Source organism: Geotrypetes seraphini, chromosome 9 (genome assembly GCF_902459505.1).
Source record: "Geotrypetes seraphini chromosome 9, aGeoSer1.1, whole genome shotgun sequence".
Taxonomy (NCBI): Eukaryota; Metazoa; Chordata; class Amphibia; order Gymnophiona; family Dermophiidae; genus Geotrypetes; species Geotrypetes seraphini.
Genome location: NC_047092.1, coordinates 38,226,731 through 38,248,078, shown reverse-complemented (window position 1 = coordinate 38,248,078; position 21,348 = coordinate 38,226,731). Strand labels below are relative to the sequence as shown.

The 21,348-nt window shown below is 40.3% G+C and overlaps 1 protein-coding gene across 4 annotated transcripts in view; it reads right to left on the bottom strand.

Annotated features, from left to right (window-relative positions):
* TBC1D22A (TBC1 domain family member 22A) overlaps positions 1-21,348 on the bottom strand; it is a 273,038-nt gene that overhangs the window by 126,060 nt on the left and 125,630 nt on the right. For all 4 annotated transcript variants that reach the window (XM_033958715.1, XM_033958717.1, XM_033958716.1 and 1 more), the window contains 2 exons: positions 19,778-19,890; positions 5,631-5,706 (listed from right to left, as the gene is read on the bottom strand). In XM_033958715.1, coding sequence (XP_033814606.1) covers positions 5,631-5,706; positions 19,778-19,890 — 189 coding nt within the window. The remainder of the gene's footprint in view (positions 1-5,630; positions 5,707-19,777; positions 19,891-21,348) is intronic.

The following is a 21,348-nucleotide window of genomic DNA, read 5'->3' as shown; positions in this document are numbered from 1 at the left end:
TATAGGTGTTTTTTTTTTTAACTTATTTTTAGTACAGTGGTACCTCGGTTTACGAGTGTACCGGTTTGCGAGTGTTTTGCAAGACGAGCAAAACATTTGCAAAATCGGTGCCTCAGAAACGTGAACGTGAACTCGCAGGCCTTGAGCATGCTCAGATGCTCAAGGCCCAGCAGACGAGTAGGCAGATCTTCAAGAGCCCAGATGAGAGTAAGAAGCAGCGGGGGGGGTGCCCAACTGTGTCGGGGGGATGTCGGATCGTGTCAGGGGGGTGCCCAATCGTGGCGGGGGGGTCGGATCGTGGCGGGGGGGTGCCCAATCGTGTCGCGGGGGGGTGCCCAATCGTGTCGGGGGGGGTGCCCAATCGTGGCGAGGGGGGTGCCGGTTCGAGGCGGGGGGGTGCCGGATCGCAGGGGGGGCCTTTGAGGGGAGCAATGCTGGTTCTCGGGGGGGGGGGGAAACGCATCAAAGCGAGTTTCATTATTTCCTATGGGGAAACTCGCTTTGATAAACAAGGATTTTGGATTATGAGCATGCTCCTGGAACAGATTATGCTCGTAATCCAAGGTACCACTGTATATATATATATATGCCACCTATAGTCTAAGTAGTTTACATTCAGGTACTCAAGCATTTTTTCCTATCTGTCCTGATGGGCTTACACCTATCTATTATACCTGGGACAAAGGGGGATTAAGTGACTAGCCCAGGGTCACAAGGAGCAACATGAGACTTGAACCCACAACCTCAGGATGCTGAAGCTGTAGCTCTAACCACTGCACCACACAGTGTAGAAACTGTGGTTTGGAAAATTTTCAGACCCTACATATGGGTAAAAGTGCAGGCATCATTCAATAATATGCATATACTGTACTTTACTTGCATTTGAGGTAGGCACTCGGCAAATGTAGGGACGGAAAACAATGCACAAAAATATCCACACAATGAATTGTACATAACATGAGAATTGCCATACTGGGACAGACTGAAAGACTGCTTCCAACAGTGGCCATCCCAGGTCCCAAGTAGTAAAACAGATTTTATACAGTGGATTTCCCCAAGCCATCTCAATAACGACCTATGGACTTCTTTTAGGAAAGTAACCAAACCTTTTTTAAACCCCGCTAAGCTGATTTCATCACATTCTCTGGCAACGAATTCCAGAATTTAATTACATGTTGTGTGAAGACATATTTTCTCCGGTTTGTTTTAAATCTACTACTTAGTTATATGGATACTTTTTCTATGCATTCTTTTACTTTGAAAATTAATGCAAAACCTACAGTTAGCATATGCTTTCAGAATTGTATCTCACCAAGATATCTGCTATAAATAATAACTATTTTGCATAAAAAATAAATAAGGGAGGAAGTTATCAATGTGGGCTACTGTTATTTTAAGTTTGGTTATTCTACCACAAGTTGGTTATTTTAGCACAGGGTCTCACTGCATAAAATGGAACCCCATGCTAAAATATCCCAACTTGAGGTAAAATAATCTGTAGCCCACATTGATAACATCCATCCTTAATGCCCATTGATTTTGGTGATATGCAGAAGGAATAAAAATTGACGTCTTAGAAAGTAATTTCATAACAGAATGCCTGATTATAAACTCCAAGGTGCCTATTTCAAGCTTAATTTACAAAAGCAAAATAGGTGCTTATGTTCACTTATAAAATAAGCACCCAGAAGGACGCTAGGGTGCATAGGAAGAGTTATGGCCAGTAGGAAAAAGGAGGTATTAATGCCCCTGTATAAGACTCTGGTGAGACCCCCTGCGTTTGAAGTTAGCAATGTTGGAAATGATTGCAATTTCCATAGTTCTCTGGATGAGAGCTGTAGGAGAAGTGGAAACCAAACCTGGCAATGTTTGAGTAGAGTTTTCCTTATAAGAGTGATTGGAGGAAATACATAGAGGAAAATGGTTCCCCAATGAAGCAGGAAGGCATCAGAAGTAATATAGTTGAAGGGGAGGGGCAAAGATTCTGGAACAGAATTGTGGAAATTTGTTCCAGAATCTTTGCCCCTCCCTTCAACTATATTACTTTGTTGTTCTGAGGGGAAACAAAGAGATCTATGTCCAGTGTTCTTCAACCCCTTGAGCTAATTTACACAGTTACCGTCCCATATTATTTACTTGGACTCTCCATTCAGTTGGAGCTTGTTTAGGTTTTTGGGTTTTTTTTTTTTTTTTGGCGGGGTAAGGATCATTCCTTTGTATTCCTTAAATTTCAGTTTATTATTTTTCTTTTTTCATCTGATATGACGTTTTCCACCAGTGACACTCTAGGCATCACAGCTCCCACTTTAAGGAAATACAAACCCTAAAACTCAACTCATTAGAAAATCTCTTCTTTTTTATCTCCAATCTGCAGGACTGACTAAACCGCTCTTCCATAATTTTGTTCTACTTTGCTAAGCTTTGTGTACCTGAGGCTAACACTATGAACCCATTCAAATTAGCAATGTTCTTCATGTTGTCTAATAAATGCACCATATGTATCTTCTTGGATACATATGGTGCATTTATTAGACAACATGAAGAACATTGCCTCTAGTACTGGTATTTTATCCAAGGTCTCCAGTGCCCCATATGTATCTTCTTGGATACATATGGGGCACTGGAGATCTTGGATAAAATACCAGTACTAGAGGCCTTGGATAAAAAAATCTACCCAAATCATTTATTCATCTGTCCTCTAGTAAGCTTCTAGGAATGATTAACAAATCTGAGTGATTTTGACCTGGGGGAGATTAGGAGAGGACTCAAACTTGAAGGACAGTCAAATTAAGAGGATGGGAGAATCAGGAGTACTGACTGGAAGTGCTCAAGAAGGAGGGGGTCTGAGAATAGGTGGCTTCACCATGGGTAGTTGTACCGCATGTTAATGCATACTACGGTGCAACAGGTGTCAAAGTCGGTCCTCGAGGGCCGCAATCCAGTCGGGTTTTCAGGATTTCCCCAATGAATATGCATGAGATCTATTAGCATACAATGAAAGCAGTGCATGCAAATAGATTCCATGCATATTCATTGGGGAAATCCTAAAAATCTGACTGGATTGCAGCCCTCGAGGAAGGACTTTGACTCCCCTCCGTGAATGCTAGGGCCAAAAGCACAGAGGGTTCATGCTATCATCCCAGGAAATATAATGCAGTAGTTGTGTGTTAACTCTGTACCCAGTGTGGTAAATTCAGGGAAGGCCCCCTGCATTTGCTGCAAGGGCTTTGCATTTTCTGCATATTAAATATTTGCTTTAAATGTGTGGTAAGTTCAAAACTTTTCACATTTTATTAAAAGAACCCCTCTATGTTAGTTGTTACATGAGGGGATTCAGGAAGGCAAGCACAAAATTTAATAAAGGCTTAAACAACTACTGGTAGGATTATCATGTGCATGATTAATATTAGCTTAAACATAACAAAATCACCTGCAAAATGCAAAAAAAAAAAAAAAACCATCGCTTGCACTTTAGGCAAAACTGGCAACAAGTTAAATCAGCTGAGACAAGAAAATATTAATTTGCTATAGTACAAAAACCACATTCAGTTATATATGTTACACATTGCCAATTAGAAAAAAATAACCATGTCACATCAAGATTAGTAAAAATCATATTTTTACCTTATTCAAGTTTTTAGAAAACCTTAATCAGGAGTCATAGAATATAGCAGACAGTAATGTTTCATTTGATTACCGTACTCTGACTCTTCTGAATGAAGTAATGAATGGCAATAAACTGAATCAATCAACAGTACTTCATCTACAGTTACAATAAGCACAATGAATATCTTGTGAGGATAACTATTCTAATCACATACTACGAACTGGATATGATTTGCAAGTTATATAGATCAGAACAGAAAATTAAGTTCAAATGCTATATTTTCTCTCCTTTATAAATAATCATAAGCTAATTACTATTTTCCTTTAAAAAGAGAGATTTGATTATTAATAAGTCTATATTTATATTTCCCATCTTACTGGTAGTAAATATGCATATTTTTAATAAATAAGATGATGCAATTATATACAGTGGTACCTCGGTTTACGAGTGTTTTGCAAGACGAGCAAAACATTTGCAAAATCGGTGCCTCAGAAACCGAGCATGGCTCGATTTACGAGCACCCCCCTCCCCCCCCCGCAATCCGGCACCCCCCCCTGCGATCCGGCACCCCCCCTGCCTCGAACCTGCACCCTCCGCCATGATCCGACCCCCCCCCGACACAATTGGGCACCCCCCGCCATGATCCGACCCCCCCCCCGACACGATTGGGCACCCCCCGACACGATTGGGCACCCCCCCCGCCGCTTCTTACCCTCATCTGGGCACTCTTGAAGATCGGCCCTTGTCTGCTGGGCCTTGAGCATCTGAGCATGCTCAAGGCCTGCGAGTTCACGTTCTGAACGTGAACGTGAACTCGCAGGCCTGGCCCAGCAGACGAGGAGTCCGATCTTCTAGAGTGCCCAGATGAGGGTAAGAAGCGGCGGGGGGGTGCCCAATTGTGTCAGGGGGATGTTGGATCGTGTCGGGGGGGTGGTCGGATCGTGTCGGGGGGGTGCCCAATCGTGGCGGGGGGGTGCCGGTTCGAGGCAGGGGGGGTGCCGGATCGCAGAGGGGGGGTGCCTGATCGCAGGGGGGGCCTTCGAGGAGAGCAATGCCGATTCTCGGGGGTGGGGGGGGAACGCATCAAAGCGAGTTTCCATTATTTCCTATGGGGAAACTCGCTTTGATAAATGAGCATTTTGGATTATGAGCATGCTCCTGAAACGGATTATACTCGTAATCCAAGGTACTACTGTAATTATATTCAAAGCTTTAAATATTTTTAAATACAATATTGATTTTGCATTTTATGGTAATATAACTGAAGAGACACAGAGAATGACAGTTTTCATATCAAACTAATTTAGCTTAAATTAGTGATAAACACAATTCTCTGGGCTTCATTACACAATCTTCCTATTCACTTAAATTTTCCAAACTATGGGGGGTCTTTCACTAAGGCACACTAGCCGCTAACGTATCCATAGAATATAATGAGCGCGTTAGCATTTAGCACACGCTAATATTGAGTGTGGGCTAAATCGGCTAGCGCGCCTTAGTAAAAGACCCTCTATGTGAACGTCTCGTTTAAAATACAACGGGCCAAGACAGCGGACGTATAATGCTATTTCAGGAAAAGGACTTAATTGGATTCCACAGAGATTATTCAAGCATTATTGATAGCAAAATGATACACAATGGCACAAAACTTAGTGTCAACGGACAACCATAAACATCCGCCATGACATGCTCGAATTATAACAATCACTGAATTTAACATTAACTGAGTGCTGGCTGCTTTTTGTGTGTGATCATTACTCTGCTGCAAAGAGATTGCCTTAATAAAAAAATAATGGAAGTGGCTCATGCTCTAGTGGCTTTCCTTTAAAAGATAACACAGCAGTGATCTTGCAAAGGCCACTCTGCCACAAGCTGATTGAGGATGACACTTTGTCTGAGAAAAGCTGTGCTACCATGTCATGGTAGATAGCCACACTGATGTTGATCAGACTACTTGCAAAGCTTTTAACTAAAGACTTGACAAAACACCACTTAAGAGCAAAGATTAGTTTTTGAGACTTACCATCGATCCGACTAACTAGTTCTTCTAATGCTTTCACTTTTCTTTGAATCCCTGGCTGTGCAAATGTGTAGTTATCCTTGGAAGACAAAATAAATAGAAAGAATATTAACCACAAATGAATTTCAAAGTTTATTATGTGCCTTTTTTTTCTCTTTATTTCTCATATCATTTAAAACGGTGCTTCTCAACCCAGTCCTCAAAACACACCAAGCCAATCAGGTTTCCAAAATATCAACAATGAGTATGCATGAGATACATTTGCCTATGAAGGAGGTAGTGGAGGGTACAAATCTATCTTATGAATGTTTATTGTGAATAACCTGAAAACCTTACTGGCTGGGTGTGACTCGAGGACTGTGTTGAGAAGCACTAACCTAAAGGAATGGTTACAATCATATATGAAGTTACTGGGAAATACTTTTAAAACCAATAGGAGGAAATTTTTCACTCAGAGAATAGTTAAGCACTGGAACGCATTGCCATAGGTTGTGGAAAGAGCAGATAGTGTAGCCGGTTTTAAGAAAGGTTTGGACAATTTTCTGGAGGAAAAGTTCATAGTCTGTTATTGAGAAGAACATGGGGGAAGCCACTGCTTGCCCTGGATCGGTAGCATGGAATGTTGCTACTTCTTGGGTTTTGGCCAGGTACTAGGGACCTGGATTTGCCACTTTGAGAACGGGCTACTGGGCTTGATGGACCATTGGTCTGACCCAATAAGGCTATTCTTATGTTCTTATATGTGGACAAGAACAAAGTGACGCATATAGGGAAAACATGACAAACTATGGGTATAAAATATTGCATTCTATTTTAGGAATTACCATTCAGCAAAAAGACCTTTGAGCACATGTGGAAAACACAATGAAATTCTCTGCATTACATGTGATGCTGGACAAAAAATTATTTGGAAAGAATCAGAAAACAAAACGAAGAATACAATAATGTATCAGTGTCTACCCAGAGTGTGACATTGTAGTTGCCGTATATCAAGAAAAAAATGATGGTAGGAAGAAAATTTCAGAATTGGTAAATTTTATTTATTTATGCAAACTTTGCTATACTATTCATCCAAGCAAGCTTTCGCTGTGTTTTACAGAACATTTATAATTACAGTACATTTACAAAACTGCAAACATAAATTTAATTTTTCCATTTATATTCCACTTAGGGGTCCTTTTACTAAGATGCGCTAGCTGTTTTAGCACACGCTAACGCATCCATAGACTATAATGGATGCGTTAGCGTTTAGCACATGCTAAAACGGCTAGTACACCTTAGTAAAATGATCCCTTAACCAATTAATTCAAGATGGATTGCAATCATTTCAAATAAAAATTATTGCACATTCTATAATAAACACAGTAAAAAGTAAAGTTAAGCAGCATGAGAAGATAAACATTACAAAAAATAAATGATACAGGGCTTCCTTTGCTAAGATGCGCTAAGGAAATCCAATGTAGCAGCATTTTCTATAGGGTGACTATGAGAAAAAAAGGTAAAAAGAGGCAAAAAGGATTAATCACAAAGATTAGGACTTAAATCAGGCATGGACATTGTTTAAAATTACCATCTTGGAAAGAAGAGCAAACAACAGCCAGCATGGTTAAAAGGCAACGTGAAAGAGGCTATTAAAGCCAAAAGAAAATATTTCAAAATATGGAAAAAGGATACAAATGAAAAGAAATTAAGAGCAAACAATAAGCACTGGCATGTTAAATAGAAAGCATTGATAAAGAAGGCTAAAAGAGAATATGAAGAGAAACTTGCCACAGAAGGAAAACCTGTGAGAGAATCTTTGGGACTGTTAGATCATCAAGGAGCAAAAAGTTCACTCAAGGAAAACAAAGCCAAAGAAGATAGACCTAATGAATTCTTTGCTTCTTGGTCTTTACTGAAGGTATAAGAGCTCTACCTGTACCAGAAATGGTTTTCAATGGTGATGATGCAGAGGAACTGAAAGAAATCTCAGTGACCAAGATGATAAAGGGGATGGAACTACTCTCGTATGAGAAAAGACTAAAAAGATTAGGGCTCTTCTGCTTGGAAAAGAAACGGCTGAGGGGAGATATGATTGAAGTCTATAAAATGCTGAGTAGAGTAGAACGGGTACAAGTGGATAGATTTTTCACTCCGTCAAAAATTACAAAGACTAGGGGACACTCGAAGTTACAGGGAAATACTTTTAAAACCAATAGGAGGAAAAAAAATTTCACTCAGAGAATAGTTAAGCTCTGGAATGTGTTGCCAGAGGTTGTGGTAAGAGCGGATAGCGTAGCTGCTTTTAAGAAAGTTTGGACAATTTCCTGGGGGAAAAGTCCATAGTCTTTTATTGAGAAAGACATGGGGGAAGCCACTGCTTGCCCTGGATTGGTAGCATGGAATATTGCTACTCCTTGGGTTTCGGCCAGGTACTAGTGACCTGGATTGGCCACCGTGAGAACGGGCTACTGGACTTGATGGACCATTGGTCTGACCCAGGAAAGCTGTTCTTATTCTTATGTATTGAGTCAAATCAACAAATGAAACAGTAGTAAACCATTGCAACTGGATGGTATGCACCCAGGATACTGAAAGAACTCAAACATGAAATGGCCGATCTGCTATTATTAATCTGTAACCTGTCATTAAAATCATCCATAACACATGAACGTTGGAAGGTAGCCAATGTAATGCCATTAAAAAAAAATCTACAATTTCAGGGGTGATTGAGGAAATTACAGACTGGTAAGCCTGACTTCAGTGCTGGATAAAACAGTGGAAATTATTATAAAAATAAAATAACTGAATACAAACAAATACAGTTTAATGGTACAGTCAGCATGGATTCAGCCAAGGGAAATCATGACATGTGGATAAAGGTAAGCCAGTTGATGTAGTGTATCTAGATTTTCAGAAAACATTGACAAAGTTCCCAATGAGAGACTCCTGACAAAATTTAAAAAGCCATAGAAACTGGCTAATGGATAGAAACAGAGGGTAAATGACCATTTTTTTCACTGGAAGAGAGTAAATAGTGGAGCGTCACAGGGATCTGTACTGGGACTGGTGCTATTAAACCGATTTATAAACGATCTGGAAATCGGAACAACTGCTGAGGTGATTAAATTTGCAGTTGAGACAAAACTATTTAAGTTGTTAAAACAGGCAGATTGTTAAAAAAAATGCAGGAAGACCTCAGAAAATTGGAAGACTGAGAAGTCAAATGGCACATGAAATTTAATATAGACAAATTCAAAATGATGCACATTGGGAAAATAATCTAAGTCATAAGAACATAAGAATTTGCCTCCGCTGGGTTAGACCAAGGGTCCATCGAGCCCAGCGGTCTGCTCCCGCGGCGGCCCATCATGTCCATGACCTGTAAGTGATCTTTTGTCTAACCCTTTGATTCCTGAAAACCCCCTTTTTCCCTTTTATATATGCCCTTTTTGCTCCTGTGTTCTCCTTTATATGTAGCCTTCAATCCCCTTATCTTTAAGGAATTTATCTAGTCCCTCTTTAAAACCCTTTAATGTAGTCTGTCCTATTACATCTTCCGGAAGCGCATTCCAGGTATCCACCACCCTCTGAGTGAAGAAGAATTTTCTAGCATTGGTTCTAAATCTGTCACCTTTCAATTTCTCTGAGTGCCCTCTTGTTTTTGTAGTTCCTAGTACACTGAAGAACCTGTCCCTCTCCACCCTCTCTATACCTTTCATAATCTTGTAAGTCGCTATCATGTCACCTCTGAGTCTCCGCTTTTCCAGGGTGAAGAGGCCCAGTTTCTCTAACCTTTCAGCATATGAAAAGTTTTCCATACCCTTAATCATTCGTGTCGCTCTCCTCTGGACCCTCTCAAGTATCGCCATATCCTTCTTAAGGTACGGCGACCAATATTGGACACAGTACTCCAGGTGCGGGCGCACCATCGCCCGATACAGCGGCAGGATGACTTCCTTCGTTCTTGTTGCAATACCCTTCTTGATAATACCCAACATTCTATTTGCTTTCTTTGAGGCTGCTGCGCATTGCGCCATTGGTTTCATTGATGTATCCACCAATACTCCTAAGTCTTTTTCAAGGTTACTTTCCCCCAATACCAACCCCATAGTTACTTATTGCTTATGGGAAAAATAATCCAAATCATAATTACTTATTGCTAGTGTCTACCTTAAAATCAGCACCCAAAAAAAAGATCTAGATGTCATCATAGACCATATGCTGAAATGTTTAGCTCAGTTTGAAGTAGCAGCAGCCAAAAGAACAAACAGAATAATAGGTATTATTAAGAAAGGGATGGAAAATAAGAAAACTTATTATAATGCTTTTATATTGCTCCATGGTGGGCTCACAATTTCTCAAAAACAGATATAGCAGAATTAGAAAAGGTTCAAATAAGGGCAACCAAAATGATAAAGGGGAAGAAACTCCTTGCATATGAGGAAAGGGTAAAGAGGTTAAGGGCTCTTCAGCTTAGAAGAGAGACGGCTAAGAGGAGATATAATGGAGGCCTGCAAAATCCAAAGTGGTGTAGAAAGGGTAAATGTAAATCAATTTCTTACTCTTTCAAAAAGTACAAAGACTAGGGGGACACTCGATTTAAATTACATGGTAATTCTTTTAAAACAAATAGTAGGACATATTTCACTCAATAAATAGTTAAGCTCTTGAACTCTTTGCCAGAGGATGTGGTTACAGTGGTTAGCATATCTGGATTTAAAAAAAAAGACTAGACACGTTTCTGGAGGAAAATGTCGTAGACTGCTACTATTGGAATCAGGATACTGGATACAGGGTTACTGGGCTAGATGGACCATTTGTCTGACCTATAATGGCTATTCTTATGTTCTAAATAAAGTTTAAAAAAAAAAAAACCCAAAACAAATTTACTCATCCAAAAGGTAGGTCGCCTATTGAAGCAAAGTAACAAGAAACAATAAAACAATGTCATCCATATAAGCAAAACAATTGGCATCTACAGATTTCAATCTCTGTCTAGACTAGCAATTAAATAATATAGGTAAGAGCAGGAAACCCTGAGGATCCCCTAAGTCATGGACCTTATTCCAAAAAACCAAAAATCTTTCAGCTCTTCAGGAATCCATTAAACCAATCTAGGACTTTACTCCCCGGGCCAAAATCACTCAATTTGGTTATCAAGATGCTGGTGGAAGGTCCAGCTGCATAACCAGTATCAGCTTCTTCTGATCTAATGTTCTTCTACTTTGTCACAGTAGAACAGTTAGTAAGGTTTCAGTGCAGTATGCAGATCAAAACTCCGATTGCATTTTGTCTAAAATTTGGAAATGCTCCAAATTGTGAAATTGTATATCTACTGTCGATTCTATAAATTTAGTAATAATCAGCAAATTTGCTACTGGTGGATAGTTATTACAAATATTGTGATCCAATTCCTTTCTCTTCAATAACAAAGTTAGGTCTATCAAGCCAATTATTTCAGGAAAGCTGCCTTCTTGAATTGATTGGTTCAACATAAAAAGAATTCTTTCCAACAAATCATTTGGTTGATTTTTCACCCAAATGGCTCTACAAAGATTCAAAGGACAATTTCCTTTAACCAATTTTCAAACTAAATAGCTCACTGTAAACTCAGAAACTGTCTGAAAAAATGGCCCTATCTGATCTCCTAGACACCCACTCTTCTTAACCAAACCCTTAGAGCCAGATTCTACAAATGGCGCCAATATCAGCAGCCACCTAAAAAATGCCCACCAATCACATGTCAATCACACAACAGCGCTGTTTGTAGAACTGCGGCTATCTCAAACATAGGTGCTGGAAATGTAGATCAGGGTTTTCAAGGCCTACATTTCTGGAGCCTATGTTTGACATGAATCACATATATACTTATATATGGGAATGCCTAGCAGAAGGTATTTATAACAAATGAGTTTATTTTAAAAAATCTGAGCAGAGTGGAGGTCATTAATAGAGCCTTTCTATTGTTTCCATATTCTGCAAACATAAATTTCATCAAGAACAGATATCGTCAAAACCAAAACTATAGGATGTTTACCCTTCAGAGCCAAACACATCTGGAGTAAATTGATTTCATTCTAATTATCAATACAAATGATAGTGGAAGTTTATTTTATTTCCAAAATACTGCTTTTATGTATTTTTCCTAATTGGCAACCACCTCTTGACAATATAATTATGTAACACACACTAGAATGGGCCTAAGAAGCATGATCAAGTGTTTATTTCACAAAGGAAACTAAAATTTAATATTTTCACTTTCTTTCTACATTTTGTCTCTGCATATTATTTTATTTATTTTTTTATTTAAAATATCCCTATTATTAAAAAAGAAAACTTCTAACTGCCTGATGCACATTATACTATTGGGAAAAGAGCTGAAACTAAAATAATGTAAAAGCTGCTTCTTAATGGAGAAGTGCACTGAACTGAAACAGAAAAGAACACCTGTCAATATCTTCACAATACTGGCAGTCAAGCAGAAAAGAAACAAAAACCTTTCCATCTCTTAGATTCTCTCCAAGAAATATCTAATTTAAAAATAATTGATGCTACTTTACACAAAAAGATAAAGTGAATATTAGTGTAATTTTCAACACCAACATCTACTTGATTTTACATCTAAATATTAAGGTGATTTTGAAGAAAATTCAAGTTTTAATAAACTTACTTGCCACTGGTCAATTTTCCAGTAGGTAGAAACTTCTACAGTGTACACGCCTGCCCCTTTTAAAAAATAAAAAAAACCGCGTGTCCCAATTGGCTGGTTAGACAGCAGTAGGACACCTACCATCGCCTACAATCAGGATGCCATTTATAGAATTTGCCCTAAAAGGTATCATATTTCTAGGTATAGTCTTAAATAATACTCACCTACATTTTTCAGATCTAATTAAACAGAGAAAGCAGAGTTCTATTTACTTGGCCATGGGTCAGAATAATTATGTTTAAACTACCCTTGGGAAACTATAATTCTTTTCTTCCCTTAGTTTATTTCTGTTAAAATTGTTTGCATTATCTTCTAATCCTAGTCTAGGACCATTCTAAAAATATAAGTTGCCCACTTAAAAAACAATTATAGCACAAGTAGTGCTGTTGCTAATTACAGTAGTTCAAATATTTAGAAAAAGATGCCATTAAGTAGCACCTAAAAGGAAAGCCTTTTTAAATATCTAGAGCTCTTACAACCTTTAAGTACTTCAAGAATTGTGGTAAAAATGGAATTGATCTTTGAGAAATCATACAAAGTCTATGTCCTGGATTACTGAATTGCCATATGAATTTAAATAATCCAAAATACAGATATCTTTTGATAATCATGGTCTAGAGATGTGTCTCAAACTCAAACCTTTTGCAAGGCCACATTTTGGATTTATAGGTACTTGGAGGGCCGCAGAAAAAATAGTTAATGTCTTATTAAAGAAATAACAATTTTGCATGAGGTAAAACTCTATAGTTTATAAATCTTCCCCCCACAAAGGCCTGCCCCTTCGTTGCAGCATCCTCCAGCTTCCCCTCTGGCCTCCCGGTCTTAGTTTCAGCTAATTACCGCAGCCTGTAGAGAGGATTGCTGGTGCTGTAGCATTCCTTGCAGGCTGCCATTGGCCTCCTTAGCACGTTCCCTCTGCTGCAAGAGGTAAGGAGGAAAGATAGTACCAGCTGGAGAGTCAGAGCTGGGAAAGAAAGTCTGTTAGAGTGTGGGGAGAGACAAGCTGGGGAATAGACTTATTGGAGAAGCTGGAGTTATGGAGAAATGAGAAATTGTAAAATTGATAGATTATTGAAGGAGAGGGGTAGGTGTAGAACATAAGAAAAGCCGATGCTGGGTCAGACCAGTGGTCCATCACGCCCAGCAGTCCACTCACATGGTGGCCCCCTGGTCAAAGACCAGTGCCCTAACCGAGACCAGCCCTACTTGCGTTCATTCTGATACAGCAGGAACTTGTCCAACCTTGTCTTGAATCCCTGGAGGGTGTTTTCCCTTATAACAGACTCCGGAAGAGCATTCCAGTTCTCTACCACTCTCTGGGTGAAGAAGAACTTCTTTACATTTGTACGGAATCTATCCCCTTTTAACTCGCTGATTCCCCTAGTCTCCTGCCTCTGCTTCCCCTTTCAGCCTCTATGTTAAAGAAAGATGAAAGGAAAGAAAGAATGCCAAGAGAAGATGAGCTGGGCGTGACAGAGTTTGATGGGCAAGGTGAGCTGGGGAAAGGAAAAGAGCTTTTTCATGGTGTGATGAGAGGAAAAGAGTTATATGAAAGGGAAAGGAAGCGTGTGGGGAGGTAGAGGTAAATGACAGATGGGTGACTGCAGAGAAATTTGATTACTCCTAGATCAATTAGTGGACCAATACCATTGGGAAATAATTACCTGCTTGCTAGTAAGTTTTGAATATTGGTCAGGCATTTGACGCTAAAAAACCCCAGTCTTTATACATTTAATGAGGTCTGATTTTAAAGACAAAGCCTATATAGCATTGAAGTCTATGCTCTTGCTGCCTAGTGGACCTGAGTAGTGCCTGAAAACAAAATAACACATAAATAACAAAATAACAAAATAAATACATTATCTTTTACAGTTAAAGAGATGTTTATTCTAACTCTAACTTACAAAAGTAAGTCAAACAGTCTAGGTCAGGGGTAGGGAACTCCAGTCCTCGAGAGCCGTATTCCAGTCGGGTTTTCAGGATTTCCCCAATGAATATGCATGAGATCTATTTGCATGCACTGCTTTCAATGCATATTCATTGGAGAAATCCTGAAAACCCGACTGGAATACGGCTCTCGAGGACCGGAGTTCCCTACCCCTGGTATAGAATATGAGGCCAGTTCAGGAGAGGTTTGATGGAGAAAGGAGTGAGGGGTAGAGGAAAAGATTTTTTTAAAAAGGAGAAGGCGGCAAAGGAATGGAAGGAAATGAGAAAATACAGACAGAGTTAAAACAAAGAAGGGGGAGAAAAAGAAAAGTCCTATTCACACACTTCCATCTTTATTCTGAATTACTTCTCTCATTTTTGGAATCCGTTATTATTCACAGCTCAAAATCCACTACCAAAATGGAGCCTCAGAGGAAGAGTGGATGGAAACTATGCAGTGAAGCTCTGAAGAGCGCTAATGTTATGCTACAATTCTCTCCACCAGTATATTTAGTCTTTAAGAAGAGGCTGATAGCCTCCCTAAAAGTGAGATGACTACTCAGAGAAAGTTGGAGAGCTACAAATTGATGGACAGTAAGACCAATAGAGGACCTCCGAAAGTCATGAGTCCTGGGCTTGAAACTAAGATGGTGGTGGTGATGGAATCTTAATACTGCTAAGGTGCCAGATAGTGTGTTAAGTGGCAGTATGAGCTCAGTGACAACTGCTATGTTTTCTAGTGATTTGCTTTCGATGCTCACGGAATTTAAAATGGAAGTACAATCTATCCGAGCAGACATCAAGAGTGCTCTAGCCAAAATTAAACAAGATCCCATTGACTTAGGTAAAAGGCAAGGTGAGGAGAAACCCAGAAAGGATGTAGTAGTCGAAGCTCTAGAAGACATCCAACAGAAACTGGATACTGTACAAAATGGAGGGTTGGACTTATGGGAAAAACTTGAGGATCTAAATTGGACCCAGACACATAATTTGAGGTTATGCAATGCATTGGAGGAGAAATCCTTCAAAGTAGCTCAAGTTATTTGGCAGCATATCCTGAAGCAGGCACATGGAGAGGGAGAGCAACTCTCTTCTATCCTTGTTGAATGAGCAGATAGAGCCCTGCGGTGTCTAAACTAAACTAAACTAAACTAAACCTTAGGTTTGTATACCGCACCATCTCCGCGTGCGCAGAGCTCGGCACGGTTTACAGAGGTTGAGAGGAAAGGAACTACAAAGAAAGGGTATAGGAGAGGGACTGAGAAGATAGGGAGGGGCAGGGAACTAGAGAACGGGAGGTGATTAGATTTTTGAGAAGAGCCAAGTTTTCAAGCGTTTACGGAAGGATTGGAAGGAGCTAGAATTTCTGAGCGGGGATGAGAGGTTGTTCCAGAGTTCCGTAGTTCTAAAGGGGAGGGATGTTCCGAGTTTTCCTGCGCGGGATATACCTTTTATAGATGGGAAAGATAGTTTCAGTTTTTGGGAGGGTCTAGAAGAGAGCGGGTTTGAGGAATTCCAGAAGAGTGGGATAACGGGAGGAAGGACGCCATGTAGAATCTTGAAGGCTAAGCAGGCACATTTATAGAGGACTCTGGAGTATACTGGGAGCCAGTGGAGCTTGGAGAGGAGTGGGGAAACGTGATCGAACTTGCCTTTTGCGAAAATAAGCTTGGCCGCGGCGTTCTGAATTAGCTGAAGTCTAAGGAGGTTTTTCTTTGTTAGGCTTATATAGATGGAGTTGCAGTAGTCTAGTCTAGAGAGGATGGTGGATTGAACGAGGATGGCGAAATGAGAATGATGAAAGCAAGATCTTACTTTCCTCAACATATGGAGGCTGAAGAAGCATTTTTTTACCAGGGAGTTGAGGTGATCGTTGAAGGAGAGAGAGGAGTCTAAGATGATGCCTAGGACTTTGCTTGAAAACTCAAGCTGAAGAGTGGGGCCGGAAGGTAGAGGGATGGAGGTGGGTAAATGGTCTGAGATTGGGCCGAGCCAGAGTAGTTTGGTTTTGGACTCATTCAGTTTCATTTGTACAGATTGGGCCCAGGATTGGAGGTTCGTAATACATGTGGAGATGTTCTCGGCGAGGTTCGAGAGGTTCGCGTCAGTTTCGAGGAGGATGAGGATGTCGTCCGCATAGGAGTAGAGAGTTTCTAGGGGGGATAGATGAAGGAGTTTCAGAGAGGACATGTAGATGTTGAAAAGGATAGGGGAGAGGGGTGAGCCTTGCGGGACTCCACATTTCGGCTTCCAGGCGGGGGATGAGGAACCGTTTGTGTTAACGGTGTAGGAGCGGAAGCGTAGGAATTTCGAGAACCAATCAAGGACTGTGGAGCTAATGCCTATTTCGGAGAGTTGGAAGATTAGGATGTCGTGGTGAACGACGTCGAAGGCTGCGGAGAGGTCGAATTGAAGAAGAACAGCAAATTTGTTGTGAGAATGGAGTTGTTGTACCTTAGAGATTAGTGAGGCCAGGAGGGATTCGGTGCTGAAGTTGGGTCTGAAGCCGAATTGATGGGGTAGGAGGATAGAGAAACGTTCTAGGTAGGATGAGAGTTGGGTGGATATGATGGATTCTAATAGCTTGGTTAGGAGAGGGATATTTGCTATAGGACGGTAGTTAGATGGAATGGTGGGATCAAGGTCGGCCTTTTTCAGTAGAGGGGACAATGAAATGTGTCCCATGTCAGGGGAGAAAAGGCCCGATGTTAGGGCAGAGTTTATAAGGTCGGTGAGGGAAGCGATGGCCTGTGTGGGGATATTCTCGAATAGATAGGAGGGGAAAGGATCCAAAATGCACTTGCAAGTTTTTAGTTTGAGGCAGAGTTTGGAGACTTGCGGTTCAGAGACAAGCTCGAAGGTGGTCCAGGATCTGTCGGCAGGAATAGGGGTGGATACAGGTAAGGTAGGGTTGAGATCAATAGAGGTCAGGGAATTGTAGGAGACTGTGGGAGGGAAGGAGCATCTTAGAGTGGTAACCTTTTCATTAAAGAACTTTGCAAGGGCATCGGCAGATAGAGATGGTGGAAGCGAAGGTGGGTCTTTTTTTGTAGTTAGGGAGCGCCAGATGTTGAACAACGCACTGATCTGGTTGTTGGATCTAGAGATCTTGTCTCCGAAGAAGTTTTTTCTGGCTTTTTTTAATGTTGAATTGTAAAATTTAATATTGGTCCTCCAGGTCTGTCTATCAGAGGGGGATTTAGATTTTTTCCATTTGCGCTCCAAAGCGCGACATTTCTGTTTCAACTCTCTGTGAAGAGGTAGGTACCAGGGGGCCTTTCGGGGGTAGGAGATGGTTTTGGTGGTTAATGGAGCAAGGGAGTGGTAGGTGGACTCGGAGAGGGCGGTCCAGTTGTGCCAGTGTGATTCGGGATCTGTAGGTCTAGGGTTGGAGGAGAGTTTGTTGAGGAGTTTGGACCAGAATAGATTGCTTGAGGTTTTTTTGCGGAAGGTTATGGAATGAGAGGAGTGGGGTGGGGAGTCAAGATGTGACATGAAGACAGGGAGACAGGTAGTCCCTAAGAAGTGATCTGACCAGGGGACTTGTTCCCAGCGAGTGTCGTCGGTTGAGGTTTTGAAGGCAGTAAGATCCATGAAGGTGGTGAAGTCTAGGGTATGCCCTTTTTCGTGGGTTGGGGATGGGGTGGGTGGGGGAAAACCTAGAGAGGTAAGGAAGTTGTTGAATTCAGATGTGTCATTGTTATTTGTGTCGTCGAGGTGGAGATTGATATCACCAACAATCAGGAGTCTTTGGAATTTAAGGAAGGCATTTGTTATGGTCTCATAGACGAGATTGGAAGACAACAAATCATGTGACATTTTACTTTGTATTAAAAATTATGTGGTAAAGAAGAGATATTTCAATATGTTAGAAAATTGAAAGAATGCCAGCGGAAAAGTATCATAGTTGAGTTATCTCCAGTAATGCTCCAACAAAGAAGAGAACTACAGGGCATTGCATGTTATTTCCAATTGGTGGGCTACTGTTACAAATGGTTGCATCCTTTTGAACCAGTCTTTACTTTTAGTGAGTCCACCAAGAGAGCCAAGGATCCCACTGAAGCATGGACCAGAAAACTTTTCTCCCATAAGTGGTAGGGAGTTTTTTTTATCTGGTGTTTTTCCGAGAGAGGGCCAATGATTATAATAGGATTCTTCTAAAGGAGCTTTGCTCTTTCGGAGTGTATATCTGTTGGATTTTGAGGCCCACTTAGTAGATATATTTGTTACTCAATTGATCACTGGGTAAAAATAATAGAGAACACACTAAGTGTTTGTTATATTAAGGTATTTAAAAAAAACATTTTCCCAAATGCAATATCAGTTTAGACTTCCTAATAGAGAATTTTATAATTTATGAGTAGGGAATTTTATGAACCAAAAAGTTTGAGCAATGGTATGGAGCAGACCTCTAAATAGATGGGAAGTCATGTGGTATACTCATCAGGGGGCCAAGGGTTTAATATCATCTATTTATGTATTTTATCATTTCAAAAGGTTTCTATAAGCTATCTTATATGTTGGCATGGGAACAAGACTTAGGAAGTCACAATGGAAGGATATATTATTGACTGCCCATATATTTTCAGTAGCTGCTAGTACCAGGGAAGCAAATGTTAAAGTTCTATTTCATACCAATTTGCTTACATAAAAAGAATCTGGATAGTTCAGACAGATGCTGGTGGAGGTATGGGGCTGTCAACACCTTATTTCATCTAAGGGGGACCTACCTGGTTGCTCAAGAATTCTAGGAGAAGGTAATGATGGAAATGTGGGAGATTTTTGGTTGGTCTTTCTCCTTGGAACCAGCAGTCTCTCTAATGGGAGTAGATCAGAACCAATTCTCTCTAAGTGTACAAATACATATGTGCTATCTGGCTTCTAGGAATGTGTTTGCTCAGTGCTGGAAGGCCCATACAGATCCTTCTTTACGTTTATAGAAGGAAAGCTTAAAAAGTATGGTACCTATGTAGGCCCTTACAGCAGCAAGACTAAACAGGAGACCAAAAATCTTAGCATAATGGACACCTATCTTAATTGGCTGTAGTTTGTGGGAGGGATTTATTTAATTTCTCAGGGGGTTCTTTCTTTAATATTGTTTATATGACAGTGAAGTTAATATACAGTATATATGCTGAATTATGTGGGTTTGTTTACTGGATATTTGGAAACTGACATAAGTTAAGATTCCTTTGTTATGCATTGAAAAACGTTAATAATAATGGTAGTTTAAAAAAAAACACCTAAGCCTGAACTTTGACACCTCTACTTTACAGCAAATAACCTTGTTAAGAACATGGCACCCAAATAATGGAAGAGAGAAATACAGGCACATATAGATAGGTTAACTGTTCTACCTAAACCAAAACAGATGCAAAGAGAAAGCAAGGGAAACAAAGATAATAAATGTTTGCAATTCAGATTAAACTTAATGACCTATTTGGAAAAGAATATGAAAATGGTTACTAGTTCATAGGCATGAATATTAATTTGTTGCTCCCTTTGCAAAAGATAGGGACAATCAATTTACCTGAATGCCATCAAGCAACTTGCTCATGCACCAATAACTATCAGCTTCAATGTTACGCAGTACTTCTTCAGAAAGACTGGAAACATCAAAATTTTCCACTTCTTCTTCTGTTCCTTAAAACAGAGCAAAGAGAGACTACTTAACAAAATGCATTAAAGGTTGAAAATTAATTAATCAAAGACATGAATCTCTTACAAACTTCAAAAGCACATTTTCCTTAACAGAAACTAAGGGCTCCTTTTACAAAGGTGCACTAGCGTTTTTAGCGCATGCACCAGATTAGTGCGTGCTACCCGAAAAACTACTGCCTGCTCAAGAGGAGGCGGTAGTGGCTAGCATGCGTGACATTTTAGTGTACGCTATTCTGCGCATTAAGGCCCTAACGCACCTTTGTAAAAGGAGCCCTAAAAGGCCCATTTATGACTCAATTATATCATTTAATGGTTGTAATCTTAGTGCATAATTCATTTGTTGCAGAAAGTCAAAATATTGAAATATTCAATTAGCAAGTAATCATTTCATCCTAGAACAGCAGTTTACAAACCTGACTTCAGGTGTTCTCATGTGAATCTTAAGATATTCACACAAATATATATGAGATATATTTGAATGTACTGCTTTTACTATAATCTAAATACACTCTCTTCTTCATATTTGCGGAGGTTAGGGAAACTGTCCTCACTAAAGTTTCCAATGATCTGTTCCTGGTCAAATCCAAAGGCCTCTACTCTGTCCTCATCCCTCTCGATCTATCTGCCGCCTTTGATACTGTTGATCACCACCTACTCCTTGATACTCAATCCTCACTGGGATTCCAGGGTTCTGCTCCCTCCTAATTGTCTTCCCATCTCTCCCATTGCACCTTCAGTGTATGCAACAGTTCCTCCTCCACAGCCATCCCACTATCAATTGGTGTACCTCAAGGCTCTGTCCTGGGACTACTCATTTTCTCAATCTACACTTGGAGCACTGATCTCCTTTTCATGGTTTCCAGTATTACCTCTATGCTGATGACTCCCAGATCTACCTATCTGCACCGGATATCTCTACCAAAACCCAGACTCGAGTCTCAGCCTGTCTGTACGACATTGCCTTCTGGATGTCTCACCACCATCTAAAACTGAATATGGCTAAAACAGAGAAGCTCACCTTCCCACCTAAACCCACCTACCCACTTTCCCCGTTCTCTGTCTCTATAGACAACACTCTCATCCTCCCTGTCTTGTATGCTTGCAATCTCGGGGTCATCTTCGACTCCTCTCTCTCCTTCTCCGCCCAGATACAACATAACACTAAAACCTGCTGCTTCTTCCTCTATAATATTACCAAAATTTAACCCCTCCTCTTTGAGCACACTACCAAAACCCTTATCCATGCCCACCATCACCTCACGCTTAGATTACTGCAACTTACTATTCTCAGATCTTCCACTTAGCCATCTTTCTCCCCTTCAATCTGTTCAAAATTCAGCTGCAAAACTCATATTCTGTGAGAGCCACTATACTCACATTACCCCTCTCCTAAAGTCATTTCATTGGCTCCCCAATACTGTTTCCAAATACAGTTCAAAC